The 18986-nt window shown below is 35.9% G+C and overlaps 1 protein-coding gene across 1 annotated transcript; it reads right to left on the bottom strand.

Moving 5' to 3' along the window:
* Positions 1 to 4949: 4949 nt before the first annotated feature.
* Positions 4950 to 17960, bottom strand: LOC142357999 (uncharacterized). Its single transcript, XM_075409477.1, has 3 exons — positions 17571 to 17960; positions 5475 to 5743; positions 4950 to 5000 (listed from the first exon to the last, which is right to left on the bottom strand). The coding sequence occupies exons 1-3, from the start codon at positions 17611 to 17613 to the stop codon at positions 4950 to 4952; spliced, it is 363 nt and encodes a 120-aa protein (XP_075265592.1). The 5' UTR covers positions 17614 to 17960.
* Positions 17961 to 18986: the final 1026 nt, after the last annotated feature.

Genomic DNA, 18986 nt, shown 5'->3' with positions numbered 1-18986 from the left:
GGTCACTCTGGTTAGACTCTTTAGTCACAGAAAAAACAAATCTCACCCTGGTTAGACTCTTTAGTCACAGTCATATGCATAAAAGGGTCAGGTCACTCTGGTTAGACTCTTTAGTCACAGAAAAAACAAGTCTCACTCTGGTTAGACTCTTTAGTCACAGTCATATGCATAAAAGGGTCAGGTCACTCTTGTTAGACTCTTTAGTCACAGTCATATGCATAAAAGGTTCAGGTCACTCTTGTTAGACTCTTTAGTCACAGTCATATGCATAAAAGGGTCAGGTCACTCTGGTTAGACTCTTTAGTCACAGAAAAAACAGGTCTCACTCTGGTTAGACTCTTTAGTCACAGTCATATGCATAAAAGGTTCAGGTCACTCTGGTTAGACTCTTTGGTCACAGAAAAAACAAGTTTCACTCTGGTTAGACTCTTTAGTCACAGAAAAAACAAGTTTCACTCTGGTTAGACTCTTTAGTCACAGAAAAAAACAAGTCTCACTCTGGTTAGACTCTTTAGTCACAGTCATATGCATAAAAGGGTCAGGTCACTCTGGTTAGACTCTTTAGTCACAGAAAAAACAAGTCTCACTCTTGTTAGACTCTTTAGTCACAGTCATATGCATAAAAGGTTCAGGTCACTCTGGTTAGACACTTTAGTCACAGAAAAAACAAGTCTCACTCTGGTTAGACTCTTTAGTCACAGTCATATGCATAAAAGGGTCAGGTCACTCTGGTTAGACTCTTTAGTCACAGAAAAAACAAGTCTCACTCTGGTTAGACTCTTTAGTCACAGTCATATGCATAAAAGGGTCAGGTCACTCTGGTTAGACTCTTTAGTCACAGTCATATGCATAAAAGGTTCAGGTCACTCTGGTTAGACTCTTTAGTCACAGAAAAAACAAATCTCACCCTGGTTAGACTCTTTAGTCACAGTCATATGCATAAAAGGGTCAGGTCACTCTTGTTAGACTCTTTAGTCACAGTCATATGCATAAAAGGTTCAGGTCACTCTTGTTAGACTCTTTAGTCACAGTCATATGCATAAAAGGGTCAGGTCACTCTGGTTAGACTCTTTAGTCACAGAAAAAACAAGTCTCACTCTGGTTAGACTCTTTAGTCACAGTCATATGCATAAAAGGTTCAGGTCACTCTGGTTAGGCTCTTTAGTCACAGAAAAAACAAGTTTCACTCTGGTTAGACTCTTTAGTCACAGAAAAAACAAGTTTCACTCTGGTTAGACTCTTTAGTCACAGAAAAAAACAAGTCTCACTCTGGTTAGACTCTTTAGTCACAGTCATATGCATAAAAGGGTCAGGTCACTCTGGTTAGACTCTTTAGTCACAGAAAAAACAAGTCTCACTCTTGTTAGACTCTTTAGTCACAGTCATATGCATAAAAGGTTCAGGTCACTCTGGTTAGACACTTTAGTCACAGAAAAAACAAGTCTCACTCTGGTTAGACTCTTTAGTCACATTCATATGCATAAAAGGGTCAGGTCACTCTGGTTAGACTCTTTAGTCACAGAAAAAACAAGTATCACTCTGGTTAGACTCTTTAGTCACAGTCATATGCATAAAAGGGTCAGGTCACTCTTGTTAGACTCTTTAGTCACAGTCATATGCATAAAAGGTTCAGGTCACTCTTGTTAGACTCTTTAGTCACAGTCATATGCATAAAAGGGTCAGGTCACTCTGGTTAGACTCTTTAGTCACAGAAAAAACAAGTCTCACTCTGGTTAGACTCTTTAGTCACAGTCATATGCATAAAAGGTTCAGGTCACTCTGGTTAGACTCTTTAGTCACAGAAAAAACAAGTTTCACTCTGGTTAGACTCTTTAGTCACAGAAAAAACAAGTTTCACTCTGGTTAGACTCTTTAGTCACAGAAAAAAACAAGTCTCACTCTGGTTAGACTCTTTAGTCACAGTCATATGCATAAAAGGGTCAGGTCACTCTGGTTAGACTCTTTAGTCATAGAAAAAACAAGTCTCACTCTTGTTAGACTCTTTAGTCACAGTCATATGCATAAAAGAATCAGGTCACTCTGGTTAGACACTTTAGTCACAGAAAAAACAAGTCTCACTCTGGTTAGACTCTTTAGTCACAGTCATATGCATAAAAGGGTCAGGTCACTCTGGTTAGACTCTTTAGTCACAGAAAAGCAAGTATCACTCTGGTTAGACTCTTTAGTCACAGTCATATGCATAAAAGGGTCAGGTCACTCTAGTTAGACTCTTTAGTCACAGAAAAAACAAGTCTAACTCTGGTTAGACTCTTTAGTCACAGTCATATGCATAAAAGGGTCAGGTCACTCTGGTTAGATTCTTTAGTCACAGAAAAAACAAATCTCACCCTGGTTAGACTCTTTAGTCACAGTCATATGCATAAAAGGGTCAGGTCACTCTGTTTAGACTCTTTAGTCACAGAAAAAACAAGTCTCACTCTGGTTAGACTCTTTAGTCACAGTCATATGCATAAAAGGTTCAGGTCACTCTGGTTAGACTCTTTAGTCACAGAAAAAACAAGTCTCACTCTGGTTAGACTCTTTAGTCACAGTCAAATGCATAAAAGGGTCAGGTCACTCTGGTTAGACTCTTTAGTCACAGAAAAAACAAGTCTCACTCTGGTTCGACTCTTTAGTCACAGTCATATGCATAAAAGGGTCAGGTCACTCTGGTTAGACTCTTTAGTCACAGAAAAAAAAGTCTCACTCTGGTTAGACTCTTTAGTCACAGTCATATGCATAAAAGGGGTCAAGTCACTCTGGTTAGACTCTTTAGTCACAGATAAAACAAGTCTCACTCTGGTTAGACTCTTTAGTCACAGTCATATGCATAAAAGGGTCAGGTCACTCTGGTTAGACTCTTTAGTCACAGAAAAAACAAGTCTCACTCTGGTTAGACTCTTTAGTCACAGTCATATGCATAAAAGGGTCAGGTCACTCTGGTTAGACTCTTTAGTCACAGAAAAAACAAGTCTCACTCTGGTTAGACTCTTTAGTCACAGTCATATGCATAAAAGGTTCAGGTCACTCTGGTTAGACTCTTTAGTCACAGAAAAAACAAGTCTCACTCTGGTTAGACTCTTTAGTCACAGTCATATGCATAAAAGGGTCAGGTCACTCTGGTTAGACTCTTTAGTCACAGAAAAAACAAGTCTCACTCTGGTTAGACTCTTTTGTCACAGTCATATGCATGAAAGGGTCAGGTCACTCTGGTTAGACTCTTTAGTCACAGAAAAAACAAGAACAGTCGGATAATTTGCTCTAGCATAAATTTAGTCAGAAGTTCTCAATCAATCTTCACTGTCGGCTATTAAAAATAAAACTAAATATCTTTAAGAATGTTTCAAGAGTCTAGTATTACTTCATATCAAAATCAACAAAGAATTTACAACTTTAAAAAACCATTAATAAACTCGAATTAAAATTGAAAAGACTCGAATTCTTCCCAACCTATACTTCACTGGCTTAACAAAAGTTTTGACTTATACAAGTGTTTGTTTTTTAACTGAAAAAAAATAAACGAAAATAGGATCTCCGAGAGGAAATTGCTAAAAACACAAGACAACCAACATTTAAATAAATGCGAGAAAAATTGTTGATTTGATCTTCATTTGATTATTCCGTATTTTGAAAAAACATTTTCACTAATTTTCTAATTTTTTGAAATCAGTTGGTTGTGATATATATAAATTGCAATCAAATGAATGAAAAACCGATAACAAATTTTTTTTCAGTCTCACCAAAAAGCAACAAATTTAAAATTTTTCTGAGATTTCAAGGGATTGCTTCAAAAACATTCTAAATTTTGCTAAAAGATTCATTACGAGCGTCCACCAGTACCAAAAAAGTCTGCTTCCAAAGAAAGTGGCTGGTGCTTTGAGGAGCCCACTTTTGTTGAATACGGAAAGCGCATAAATTTTGTGGAAGTGGCATCCACAAAGCAATTATGAGCCACAAAGGAGTAAATTCCAAAAGTATAGTTAACCATTGGAAAATACCACACAGATATGACAAAATTTAAAAATGGCCGACGATACAAATAACTTTTGTGTGTTTTTAGATATTGATCTGATTGAATTCAAACTAGTAAGTGTTCAACTACAGTGAAATTTCTATACAACGCAGATGATAAAGACCACTTCGAAAAGAAGAAGCCGAAAAGTTAAAAAACGCAAAGTTAAGACAAAAAAATCAGAAAGAATTTCAGTTGACATGGATATAATAGGTTTAAGATTAGCAAATTGCTGTTGAGTTTGCTTGGCTAGCTCAGCAAAGAATCATCATTGAAAATAAAATGAAAAAAAATTGTTAACAAAAAACCTGCAAAAATCTTTTATAAAACAAAAAATTCAAAAAAGAAGTCAAGAGTAATTTTGTTGAATGTTTTGAGATTTTGTTCAAGCCAGGTAAGCTGTGGTTATCACCCCGTTTTGTTTATTTTCTAACTTTGCAATCTTCATTAACGTACGTAGATGGCAGGCCTCTAAAGTCACAATTTCGTTTGTGATGAAAAAGTTTTTATTGGTAGATCTGCAATTCAGGGAACGTTAAAATCATAACTTTCACATGAACTTCCTTGAGTGCTCGAACAAGATTTTTTTGAGAAAAACGTTTTTCGGTAGCTTTTTTTGCTAATTTTGGTTGTTGAAAGGACATATTTTTAATTTCAAGTTCTTGATTTGATTAGTTATAGTTGCATATAAAAATATGAAATATAAAGTTGCATATAAAGTTTGGATGAAATAAGAGTAGTTTTCGCTGAAAGAGGAACTCAAAATTGCTTCAAAGTGCTAATTTCCGAAGAAAACCAATCTTGTAATAACAAATATTTTCTCTGACTTTTTTGGTGGTAATTATGCACATTCGCACACGAGCCGTTCTTTTATTTTGAACAAAATGGCCATATTTTAAAGACAACCAGTATTATAATAAAGTAGAAATTCTGAAAATCAATCCGTCGAGTTTGCAAATACTCTTTTCAGCATTCCATCTGTTTTGTACTATAATGTTTAGCAAGCTTTTAGTCGAGCGGAATGTAAATTTATTTTGCATTTGCATCAACAATTACCTCGATCTAGACTAGACCGTAGAACATGTAAAAAACAATGATTTTACACCAGTGCATAACTTAGAATTATGTACACTCAACTCAATTAGAAGAGATGGAGAAATTTGGCTGTGAAGTGTTTCAGATTTTGATCTAAGAAGTATAAGAGTTACTAAAAAAGATATTAATATCTTCCGCACTCTGCCGCGAAAAATGTTTAAAACAACTATTACAACTATCGGAGACATAACGGAGCAAAATTTTCGAAACCATTGATTCTTTATTTTTCAGATATTGAACATGAAAATTTAAATTGTTCAGTTTTTTTCGACGCGTTCATAGTTTTCATGTTGACTAATGCTTATGAAACAGGCGAGGGGATGGGGGACAGATCACAATAATAAATTAGTTTTATTATGTGACTCACCATAGCATATGACTCATTATAGGCATCGCCCCAGTCAATAAAAGCCTCACACTCGCTGTAACTCTCATTACAAGCTCGCAAGAGAGTATTATTGATGAGAGTCTCAACTAAGACCTCTGCCATTTGTTCAGCCTCCTTCTTCTGCTGTCTGAGTCGATGTTCCTCCTCGGGTAGCTCAAGGGCTGAGAAGACGAGGGCGCCTAACATCAGATAGGCCGTGACACCAAGGATGGAGTTGACCATTGTGAAGGTTGACTTGCGTGTCCACTCTGGAGAAAATTTACGAAAAAGTTTCAACCATTTTAAAACTCAATATGTTGTTTATTTGTTCAAATCCCACTCTAAATTATATACCTGCTGAGATCACGGACCGAATCTTGATTGGTTCAGACCGAATATGACCTCACGAATGAGGCATGTTGCGTTCAAAGTTACATAATCTGGAAACAGGGAAAAAGGATATCAAAAAATGCTTGTGAGTTTTACTAGCAAAGCGATAATTCGCGTGTAAATACAGTTTTGAAAAATTGAGGAAAAACAGAATTAATACGAAGGATATATCAAAAATACCATAAACTTTGTAAGAAACTTCATCAGTTTTCTTACAAACGCTTGAGGTGATTTTCACCATTTCGTTATTAATCAACTGTGCTAGATCATTGGTACCTCTAAATGCTATCTTCTCAAAGATTGGGTTTGAAATTTGCAATAATTGTGTTTATTCGTACGATTATGATGAAAACTTATCTCATCCCAATGCTGATTAATCTAATAAAGCTTCGGTTCCTTAATAACAACAAATAGTTTTGTCGTACAGATTTACAATCCATAGATTTGAATTGTTTCGTAGTGCCAATTAGTGTTCTTTACTTCGGCCAATTTAAGAGTGAATTGGCGGAGCGATTTAAGGCTTTATTTTGTTATTTGAAAATTGACTATTTGAGTTACAAATTTTAGGCTGAATTGGCGGAGCGAAATCGTGTTCAATTATTTGTAGTGTATTTCGCTTAGCGAAAGATACCAAACTTTTGATGCGTCTGAATTTAGACTTTGGCGAATCGAAATCTAGTTAAGAGAGAGAGTCAACTATTTTGAATTACGAAATTGAGAAGAATGAAATTAGGCAAAATTAACAAAACTGCTTCACAATTTGTTCACGAGATAACATTACTAAATGCGGCAACTTACAATCACGAGACAAGGTGAACAGACAAAAGATCATGCATAGGATGTAAACAAATTAACAAGTATGAAATCATAAGATTTGATCTTCAAAATTAAACTAAATGGATGAACAAATTAAAATAGATAAATTGAACTAAATTAAGTTAAACAGAAATTGAACCAAATTGGTTACACCAAAATAATGAACTCAAACTAAAAATGTACTATTGTACCACATTTCCCCATTGGCGAAAATAAATAACATGTTATTTATCAGAAAATTAATAGTCAATATGTACTTGTTAAAATAATTAATACTGTAATGTTTTAATCAGAGTTTTGAATGCCCAGTTTTACTCATTAATCGCTTTCACTTTCATAATATCTCTCCGCTTCGCCAACTGTCATAGACAACTCTGGTTCCTCGTAATTGGGAGAGACGTAGAATTGAGTTGGATAGGAGGTTGTTGGAGAGCATGGGCCGACTGTAAAGTTTGACTCCTCTTGATTGGACTGTGCTGCAGCAGTTTGTATTGCCGAGGTTATAGACTTGTTTTCAATTTGTTGTTTCTTAAGGTTTTGCCGTCTTTTCTGTTTTCCAATTGCTGCAGTACTTGGTGTTGTGGGAGGGCATGATTGAATTGGAGTCACAGAATCGTCCGATTCTGTGGTCGATATGGCGGAGCGTTTTCTCTTTGAGGGAAGTAGCGCTGCGGATGCTTTTGTAGCTGCTTTTCTCTTTGCTCTGCTTGGTGGCTCCGCGATAACGATACTTGAAGTCGGTAATCCCATTGGTACCGCGAGATCGTTATTTGACTCTGTGGTTTGATTTGGCGGCACCGTTGTCTGTTGTTTCTTTGGCTTAGTCGGCATTCTTACTCGGAGGGCGCGTGTAACATTGGAGTGAATAGACGACACTGTGCTGACGTCATCTGCCACTTTTCTGTGTTTCATTCTTTTTCCACCTTATAACTTTTTCCTTGATTCCTTTGCATGGTGGTGTATGAGTTCCTCTGTTGTTTTTCCCGTGGGGAGTTTTGGGCGTCTGTTTGCGTAAAATTGCAGATCTGTGTTTCGTTCCGCCTTTGTTCCGAACTTTGCGAGATCGGAATTCCTGATTGTTACCTCTCTCTTTCCCGGTTCTTTGATTACTGAGGTGTTTTCGTTCGTTTTATTTACTGGCGATCCTGGTGCGAGAACGTCATATAGACCGTCGAGACTTTTCTTGAATCGTTTTGTTCGTGGTCTCTTTTTAGCCAATTTGACCTCCAGTGACGATTCTGTTCTTGGTATCGGTTGGCCAACATCTGGATGAGAAATTAATCTCGATTCTTTGTTTGGGTCATCCTTTTGTCTTTTCATTGCCTCTTTGCCCAGTTTGTCCTTGTTTACTTCCATTTCAATGTCACTTCGCTCATCATTGTTCCAATTTTCGTCTGTGATGAGCTGGTCCCAGCTGACAGTCTCCAAATCTAAATATTTGTTAAGAATATTTTTGTAAGTTAAACTTTTTGAATCGGGATTAGTCGTTATATTGCTTAATGGTGTATTCGCTTTTCTGACAAAATGTGCCTCAAAAGGTGATATTCCAATAGTCTTTTGACGACATATTCGTAACTGATAAATTATTGAATTTATTGATGCTTTCATATTAAATTGATTTTGCGCCGCCGTTTTAATACAGCCTAAGCGATTCTTGATTGTTTGAATGAGTCTTTCAACCAAACCAATAGCTCTGTGGTCGTGTCTTGGCGCCTCGATTAGCTGTATGTTATTTTGATTACAAAATGTTTTAATTTGATGCCCCGTTTGACATCTAGCCTGATCCAATCTAATTGCGCGGGGTATACCGTGTAGCAAAACATATTCTTGAAGAAACTTTAAAATATTATCTGCATTAGCTCTATCAAATACTTCTGCTGTTGGGAATTTCAAAAATCGATCAATACATGCAAGAGAATAAATCTCTTGATTTTTTTCATTATAGATGGGTCCTCCAAAATCAATTTGAATCTCTTCATTAGGAACTTTACATAACTTTAATGGTGCCCATTTTTTGCTGGTATAATAGGTTTTAAATTTTTACCATTCATGACACAGGGGTTGCACTTTGCTGTTTTGGTTGCAATATCCCTGTGCATATATGGCCACCACGCGTGTGTTGCCATATCCGTCATTCCCCATGTGCCAGGATGAGTTGCGTGGATTGCGTCTACATACGCATCCTTGATTGCATGGGGAAGAGCAATTCTGTCGTCTATGCAGACACACCCATTCTTCACATGCAAGTCCTTCCAGAAGGAATGAATGTAAGGTGATATTTGTCTACATCTATCTTCATTGTCCGTCAAAATGCAGTCGCGAATCTCTTTCAAGATCGCGTCCTTGGTTGTCAGGCTGGCCATGAGAGAGCTTGAGAAGATCTTGGAGAGCGCGAAGTTGAATGAATCCAGGTACAAATCGTCTACTGACGGCGAAGTGGCTGTTGTATCTGTAGTAGGTGTTATGGGGTTCACGGGTGCCGCTTGGACAGTAGAAGGTCCCGCTTCTGCAAATCTGACTCTCGATGGGGTCGATTGTTTAACAGTCATTAGCGTTTCATCATCAGAAGGTGATTGAGACATCATGTAGACGTTCTTGAATTTTGTTGCGATTCGTTGAAAGTGATTTAAATTAGAGAGTGACTGTTCGGTGGGTCGGTTTAAGGCAAAAAGCGAGTGAGGAATGTTAGTTGTCTCGATTTTGGGGACGGAATTTAAACTATTTATCGTTAATTCGCTAATTGAGTAGTCAATTTGCGTGCTTGTAGAATGTTCTGGATTTCGCGGTGCGAAATCACTACATAAGTTATTAGTGGAATTTGGATTATTTACGACGCAATTTGTAGATTGATTTCGCGCTGCGAAATCGACGTAATTTTCGGCATTTAATAAGAATGGTTTCGCACTACGTTTAATTACATCCAATTTAGCTACAAAAAAATTGCTCGTCGTATGTGGATATATCAGCAGCTTGTTGATGCGGGTCGCGAGATATATAATCCACTAATCCCATTTTTGTGCCCGGAAAGTGATCAATCGAGAAATCAAATGGTAGTAAACGATCTACCCAACGTGTCAGTCTACTATTATATGATTTGTTAGATCTATTTTCTCTCATAATAGAGAGAAGTGCTCTATGATCAGTTATCACAGTAAAGGGTTTGCCGTATAAATAAAGCTTAAAATGTTCCACTGACCAAACAACACCCAGAAGTTCTAGTTCGTTTATACTATATCTGTCTTCAACAGAGTTCAAAAATCGCGACGCGAATGCTACAATATGCCACCCATTAGGTGCTCGTTGTTCCAATGCACATCCCAATCCTTTACGCGAGGCGTCACATTTAATTCGTGTTTCTAATTCCGGGTTAAAATGTTTATTTTCAGTGGTTTCCGTAATTTGTTCTTTTATTAAAGAAAACTGTTTATCGTGCTCTTCCGTCCAGAGAAATTTCGAATTTTTCTTAAGCAATGGTCGTAGGGAGTAACATAATTGTGAAAAATTGGGAATAAATTTTCCAAAATGGTGTACAGAACCCACAAAAGAGCGAAGTTTTTTAAGATTAGTAGGTGCCGATAATTTTCCAATTGCATCTGTTTTACTTGAAAGTGGGGTTACACCTGATTGTGTAATATTATGACCGAGCCATTCAATCGTCTCTTTTGCGAAGTGACATTTTGCAAGATTTATGCGTAAGTTTTCCTGATCCAGTTTTATTAAACATTTTCGTACCAAGTCGAGATGTTTTTCGATTCCACCTCTACTAACGATCAAAATATCATCTAGGAAACAGAAAGTATGTTCCAGACCGGCAAGAATACAATCAATGGCTTTTTGGAACTCAGCTGGCATGTCCGTTAGGCCGTAAAATCCAGTTTTAAATCGATATGTGCCAGTCATATTACCACTGACTATGTTAAAGTTACAATGGCGGGCCGTATCACTGTGTAGCTTTAGTTGACTATAAGCGTATTGCAAATCAAGAGTTGTGAAATAAGCAGTCTCCTGCGACGCCGTTGACAGTGTTTGCGAAATTGTTTGAATTAGCGAATCTATATTAGGCATTTGATACTTGTTTTTATGAATAGCTTTGTTTAGAATTTTTGAATCGAGTGCTATTTTGATTGACTTGTCCTTTTTTACCGTAATGACAATCGGAGATATGAAAAATTGATCTGAACAGTTGTTTAACTTTTCGATATTTCCTTCATTTAACAGTTTTTCTAATTCAATTTTTCACTTTCGGTTGGAGGTGTATGGGTACTTTTCGTCGTTTTTGATGTATTACTCGATAATTTTTGTAAAATTTTGAATTTACCGTGTGATTTTTTGATTTTCCAATTCGGGAGATCAAATCAGGAAATTCCTTTGCCATTGATTTCTTGATTGCACAAGGTAGATCTATATTATTAACTTCTAATTGCGGGCAAGGCTTCTGAGAAATTGTGATGCCTAACTGGTCAAAAAGGTCTCGTCCTAATATTGGTCGAAATCCATCGGATACAACTGTTATTTTTGCTTTCTGTATGCTCCAATCATTACATTTTACCGGCGTTTTCGAAGTGCCAAGAGGTTGAACGATATCATTAGAAAATGACTTCAATTCCAATGGTCTTTTCTCCGACCATTGTGATTGAGCACAATTGAACATTATTTCTCTTGCGAGCGACATATTATTAATGGTACAACCACTACCAGAGTCTAGAAGTAAATCACAGTTTGTGTTTCCGATTGTTAATGACAAATTTTTCAGTGTCAAATTTGGGGAACTCATATTTTCAACTGTGGCAACGTAATTATCATCCGAAGAATCATAGTCTGAATTGATTTGCTCATTATAATTGATATAATTGACGTTCAGACTTTCCTGGCTAGAATTTTGATTAGATGTTTCTGCCGTATCTACAGTGTTAATGCGATTAGTTTGTTGAGTGTTTCTTGTAGTATTAAGTCTTCGACGACAAACTTTAGCGAAATGGTTTTGCAAACCACAGTGGTTACATTTCTTACCCATTGCGGGGCAAACCTGACAATGTGTAGGTGTCCAGACTTGACCACAACCACGGCATTGTCCAACGGATGCACGGTTTGTGACTGTTCTGCTTGATTGAGGTCCCCGTACTCCCGGTCCGCGAAATCGATTGAATTGTTGTACTGCGTTCACCGTACTGCCAGTTGCTCCGTTATTAGATGAAATTCTTTGCTGATTCTGATTACCCATTTCCATGTTGACTGCAATGCTGAGTGCCCTCTCTGGTTCAACTGTGTCCCTTAGAAGCTCACGCTGAATGTCATCATCCAGCATGTTAGTGATGAAAATGTCCATGATGATGGCTTCTTCACGGTTTTCAAAGTCGCAATTTTCAGCCAGTTCTTTCAAGATGCTGTAGAATTGCTCTACAGTTTCGCCCTTCTTTTGCTTCCGAGAGAAGAACACAAATCGATCGAATGTGATGTTTCTTGGGCGGATAAAGGCAATATCCATCATTTCCCAGAGTTTGAGGGTAGTCAAATCGTAAATGTTGTCGTGCGGGAATTTTTGTGTTAGTAGTCGTCTTCCTTCAGTACCAATACTTAGGTACAAAAGAGACACGCATTTCTGATCACACAAATTCCATGGACGCTCCCCGCATAGTATTCCCGCTTCGGTTATTTTTTGACACTTTAGTTCCCATTGCAACTTCAGCTGGTTGTTTCTTATTCTACTGTGGCAACGTAATTATCATCTGAAGAATCATAGTCTGAATTGATTTGCTCATTATAATTGATATAATTGACGTTCAGACTTTCCTGGCTAGAATTTTGATTAGATGTTTCTGCCGTATCTACAGTGTTAATGCGATTACTTTGTTGAGTGTTTCTTGTAGTATTAAGTCTTCGACGACAAACTTTAGCGAAATGGTTTTGCAAACCACAGTGGTTACATTTCTTACCCATTGCGGGGCAAACCTGACGATATGTAGGTGTCCAGACTTGACCACAACCGTGGCATTGTCCAACGGATGCACGGTTTGTGACTGTTCCGCTTGATTGAGGTCCCCGTACTCCCACGCCGCGAAATCGATTGAATTGTTGTACTGCGTTCACCGTACTGCCAGTTGCTCCGTTATTAGATGAAATTCTTTGCCAATTCTGATTACCCATTTCCATGTTGACTGCAATGCTGAGTGCCCTCTCTGGTTCAACTGTGTCCCTTAGAAGCTCACGCTGAATGTCATCATCCAGCATGTTAGTGATGAAAACGATGATGGCTTCTTCACGGTTTTCAAAGTCGCAATTTTCAGCCAGTTCTTTCAAGATGCTGTAGAATTGCTCTACAGTTTCGCCCTTCTTTTGCTTCCGAGAGAAGAACACAAATCGATCGAATGTGATGTTTCTTGGGCGGATAAAGGCAATCTCCATCATTTCCCAGAGTTTGAGGGTAGGCAAATCGTAAATGTTGTCGTGCGGGAATTTTTGTGTTAGTAGTCGTCTTCCTTCAGTACCAATACTTAGGTACAAGAGAGACACGCATTTCTGATCACACAAATTCCATGGACGCTCCCCGCATAGTATTCCCGCTTCGGTTATCTTTTGACACTTTAGTTCCCATTGCAACTTCAGCTGGTTGTTTCTTATTCTACGCTCTCTCTCTCTGCTTCCTCGGTTGTGTCGTCAATCGGCATCTCGTACTTCGGTTCCACTGGCAGGCGAACAGTCGATGGTTTGGTTTGTAGCAATGTGTCTATAGCTATATTCTCGCGAGCGAGAATCGCTAGTTTTAGTTGAATTCTCCATTTCTCCCATCTGATTGGTGGGTCTGAGGTTGGTCGTTCCCAAAATGGCTCTATCGACAGCGGTGTTTTTCTCGATTCTCGAGCTGGCTGCCCATGTCGTACAGATTTACAATCCGTAGATTTGAATTGTTTCGTAGTGCCAATTAGTGTTCTTTACTTCGGCCAATTTAAGAGTGAATTGGCGGAACGATTTAAGGCTTTATTTTGTTATTTGAAAATTGACTATTTGAGTTACAAATTTTAGGCTGAATTGGCGGAGCGAAATCGTGTTCAATTATTTGTAGTGTATTTCGCTTAGCGAAAGATACCAAACTTTTGATACGTCTGAATTTAGACTTTGGCGAATCGAAATCTAGTTAAGAGAGAGAGTCAACTATTTTGAATTACGAAATTGAGAAGAATGAAATTAGGCAAAATTAACAAAACTGCTTCACAATTTGTTCACGAGATAACATTACTAAATGCGGCAACTTACAATCACGAGACAAGGTGAACAGACAAAAGATCATGCATAGGATGTAAACAAATTAACAAGTATGAAATCATAAGATTTGATCTTCAAAATTAAACTAAATGGATGAACAAATTAAAATAGATAAATTGAACTAAATTAAGTTAAACAGAAATTGAACCAAATTGGTTACACCAAAATAATGAACTCAAACTAAAAATGTACTATTGTACCACAAGTTTTATTAAAAGATTATATACTATATTTGCTGTATTTAAAACAACAAACAATCTGCATTTAGCAACTGCAAAAAAATCTTTTGGATGACATAGAAAAACTTCTCAGCGAACCTAAGCCACCAAAAATAATACTCAGAAAAATTCATTAAAAATAAGTTTTTGACTTTTTAGTCTCGCATTTTGTAGTTTATTATCTAACACGGTCAGAGAGTGTGAGAATCAGCCGAACAACAATTCACCTCAAATTCCTTGAATTTAGAATATTGAAACTAAAAACTAATCAGCACTCAACTGGCGAAAAAATGAAAACTTTTAGTTAGGGCGCTTTCTAAACATTAGTAAAAAAAAAGTTGGCAAAAATAAACTTATAATGCCAACCTTCAACCTTGAATTAAACCTTATTTGCATACTTCAAAAAAATCATTGAAAATTGTCTATATGCTACATTTCGTTACATTTCGTTATTCATTGACAGGTAATAGAAAACACAAATAACTTTTGTTTTCGTATAGTTTATTTTGTGTCACTATTTATCGAAGGTCTGTAAGTTACAATTACAATCGATCTCCCATGAACATTACTTATAGTTGGCAAAACGATTTGGAATAAGAATCAGAACCCTACCTTGTAAAACGGTTGGGTTTTGCCTTTTTAAAATTTTATGAAGCATTTAGATGTTGCGTTAAACAGGCCCGATAAAATAAGATTCCAACCAGAAAACCGATAATTTCTTACAGTCCTCATTGTTACTCAATTGACGGAGGAAAACAACAAATCGTTAAATGTTAAAAAGCAGTTTTATTATAAGTGTACCAATGTTGATAATAAAAAAATGTTGTATGCTAAAATCCAAGAGCTGGTCGGTGACGGGATTGACAATCCATCCAAAGGATATGAGTGCAAATAAAGATTTCAACTGTTATCTGAACAATTCTTTTCTAAAACTTGTTATGCTAATATCAACTGATTATTGCTATTAATAAAAATCACAACTTGTTTATCAGATCTAACACGATAAAAACACATTCTAATCACATCGTTTGAAATAAAAAAAATTTATTAGTCACTTTTCTGACGTGACAAAATAATAAACATTTTCACCACAAGTGGTCTCAGAATTGTAACAGTAAGCGGCGTCACAGCAAAATAATAGACAAATTGTCTTTGACGGCAAAAGTGTTCAGTAAATTTAACTAACAAAATTTCTGGACATTAGCATTTCAATATTCTGGGGCTTATTTAACTGGCTTCGTTCATTCACATTCCCACCCCGTAGGGCCCCACACAAGAGCATGATCAGTGGAACAAAAACTGAGTTTCCTTGATCTGTGAGTAATGAAGTTAACGAAATCATGACTGATTAATAAATAAATTTGTGACTAATGTAAATTGAGCATTTTATTTTATCAGAAAACTGGAACCGGAACTAAGTAAAAATAATTTTGAATCTTAGTCATAGATCCGAGTTTGAAAATCAACCTAATTTCAATAAAATCTAATAGGTTAAAACATACAAATTTTTTATAACCTAAATATACATTCAAAATTGAAATTTAACTATTTTTTTTTTTCAAAAAAAATTTGCTTTGAGTCAAATTTTCGAAAGAAAAACTGCTATGAAAACTACCGTTTATTGCTTTGTTCCTTTTAAAACAGATTTCACTATTGAAAAATTGCTATCATTGTCAAACGAAACCGTTTTGAAAGTAAAAAAAAGTACTTCAGGAAACTTTTTGTTTTAAGAGAAATGTCACTTCTGATCAAGCATTCTGCTTGATTGAACCCTTTTGAGACAATTATTCCATGAAAATAATTAGAAATTTGTGGATTTTTTGCTAGGGATGTAAAGAGGGATTTAAATACTATTTTGAGACAAAAACAAGAAATGAAAATTAAAATTATTTAAATGAGTGAAATTGTTTTTTTATTGTTTTCGTCTGGCCTGTTTACTAAAGTTTTTTAAAAAAGGGCGTTTGCTTTTGCTATAACTTTTGCGGTGAAAGGTTGAGTTGAAATGAGATCCCACAGAAACTATTTCGAAGAAAACAAAAAACTGATTTTTTTCCGAAACTTTGTTTATGGTAACTAAACAATTTCTCCTTTGTTTGCTTCTCACAAGCAAACAACTGTTGCGCTCCAACAAACTACAGTTTGTTTTTCGAAGGAGACTATTTATAGGGTAGAATTTTAAGTAATTTAGAGCTAGGAGTGTTTTCCACCGATTATAATAAAGTCAAACAACGCCTGCGACAATAAATTTTGCATTGACTACATAAGAATTGTTTTCTTAACTAGTCAATGCAGAATTAAATCGTCGCTTCTTGAATCCAATGCTTAAAATTCGTGCAAATTAATTGATCAAAATCCTTAATCATCTCACTCTTACAACTTTTATGAAATATAAACAAATATTTAATAAATTGCTGTAAATTATACTATTTTCAAAAATTTTCCATCAAAACAATCAGATAATCTTTGATATTGTTCAATGACAATTGAAGATATACTACCCTAGTTACTATCAATTCAGTGTAAAGTGTGAAATTCAGATGTTTTTAACTTCTTTTTGAGGATTCTAAATTGTAACTACCTCATATCTATTTATTAGCACATATCATGGTTGCTTGCCACGTTAAATCAAAACCTATATCTCATCAATCTTGCAAGCTGGAGGTCCGAAGAGCGACAGGTCTTTAGATAACGAAGAGTTATAAGTCTTTAGATTTTTTGAAACAAGGATATTTTCAGCAATTAGTTTTTGGGTTTGAGTGATTTACAGTTCAAAAATTATCTGGCTATTGAAATTCCGAGCCAAGAAATTTCCAGCTGTGAATTATTTTTTATTTGCCTGTGAAATATTTTTTATTCCGACAAACTTTTGAAGTTACGCTACCCAGCTTTATTTTCTCTGAAATTTAGTTTAAGTCAGTGAATGGTAGGTGTGGGTTTTCAAAAAAATCTGTAGTGACTTGCTCCAAATTGTTCTACTTCTCACCATTTCATGACACCCGCCGATTTATAAAAATCTTTGAAACGTTGAAAAACTGTAACAATATTGTTGATATGTTATTTGTCGCGTTCACTGCATGAGATGAAATTCGTGAAAAGGCTCACTTTTATCAAACATTTTTTTACTTTTTAGCAAAGATTTCGGACGCCTCAATTAGGTTAATAGTTTCCAAATTTTGAGCTAGATTCGGCAAAGTTTTGGCTACATTTAGCTCAAAATTTGAGGAAAAATTGAGCTAAACGTCGTCAAGTCTTTAATTTTGCTAAGATTTTATGTCCTCAGAATTGTTGTCATTAACGTCCCAGTTTTTGTCCTTTTAAATAAACTTGAATTAATCAATTTAATTCCATTTTTTTTGTAATCAATATATAACTTTAGATTTTGGAAACGCACACGAAAATATGAATAATTTACCTGGTGTTGTTGCTTCACATTTATTCACTTCCTCAGCGGTCATGGTTGGAAAAGAAGTAAGCAAAGAGTATAAAATAAATAATTAAGCAAAAATTTAGGAGAATCTACTTGAGGCTTTTGTGTCAAACCATTTAATATTTGTTTAATTCCCTCTAAATACAAATAATCCACCGTCAATCAATAAAATGAGCAAAATAAACGATAAGCTTCAAATGGTTTAAAATTGAAAAAAAATGTCGATAATTTTTCCCCGCTAATTAGAGCAAAATGTAGGAAAAGTAAACAAAAAAGAATATCATATCTAGATGCATAACGCTATTTTATACCAATACACGCACTTCACAAATGAATTTTTCACGGTAATGAGGAAAAATTCGCTCGCTTGCGGCAACAAACAAATTGTTTTTGTAAACAAATTTTCTCCTGTTAACAGGAAAGTGTAACGAAAAATAACGAAAAACGTGATAAATGCGACGTTTTTATGGTTTTGAATCCCGAATTCGCAAATTATTTGCATAAAACAGGTCCGATAACTGTGAAATTCAAGTAACTAATCAATGATGTAACGGATTTTCGCATTAATGCACGAAAAAAGGTTCATACCGCACCGCAACAAAATAAGCGCTGAAATTTGCTTGGTCTTTCAGTTCTTAATTATTGTGCCATATGATAATGTCCCGCGCGCTGATTTCGGTTTGAAATTTTCAAGTGCTTTCGTTAAAATTATCTGTATTCCTGAATTTAAATGGAGCAAATTTGTCTGAAATTTGATGCATAATTTATAATTATAAAACAGCAGTTGTCTATTTGTGCATGAAGACTTGAAAAATCCCGGTGAATAATTAAATGCTTTTTCAAATCAATAACAGCTTTGCTTTTTCATTGAGCAGTTTCACAGACAAGATTAGGATAATACAAAAGGATCAAAAACCTGAGAGTATTTTTCCCTTTTGTTTTTCCTTTTGCTTTTCCTTTTTCTTTTATTTTGGAAGCGACCGATACGCTCAGGTGTTATTGATGGAATAAAATTCAAAATAACGCATCAATGATCTACAATAAATATTTTAGACGGGTATTCACAATCTCGGACAAAGGTCGCCCAAGAATTCAGCATATGAATTGCAGCGATGAATCAGTGCTTATATCGGTTTATTTTTCTAAAGCAAATATTCTAAATTGAAGACAATCTTGTTTTTCTCAACATATCCAGGCGCGACAGCATGGTTATTTTACGAGATCATGGAAGATTGATGCAAAAAATAATTATCTTGCGAGATATTGCCAGACGAATATTTATCATGCAAGATTCTTGCAAGTTCACGCTGGTCGAACTCCGCCCTCGTTGGTTTTTATTGACGCACGATCTTCATTTTGGACAGAAATTTTTTGATTGAGTGTGTGTCTTAAGAGACAAAT

The sequence above is a fragment of the Convolutriloba macropyga genome, unplaced genomic scaffold, assembly GCF_964194025.1.
Source record: "Convolutriloba macropyga unplaced genomic scaffold, txConMacr16.3 SCAFFOLD_1972, whole genome shotgun sequence".
Taxonomy (NCBI): Eukaryota; Metazoa; Xenacoelomorpha; order Acoela; family Convolutidae; genus Convolutriloba; species Convolutriloba macropyga.
Note: the sequence above shows the minus strand (reverse complement) of the source record. Positions and strands in the feature narration are given on the sequence as shown.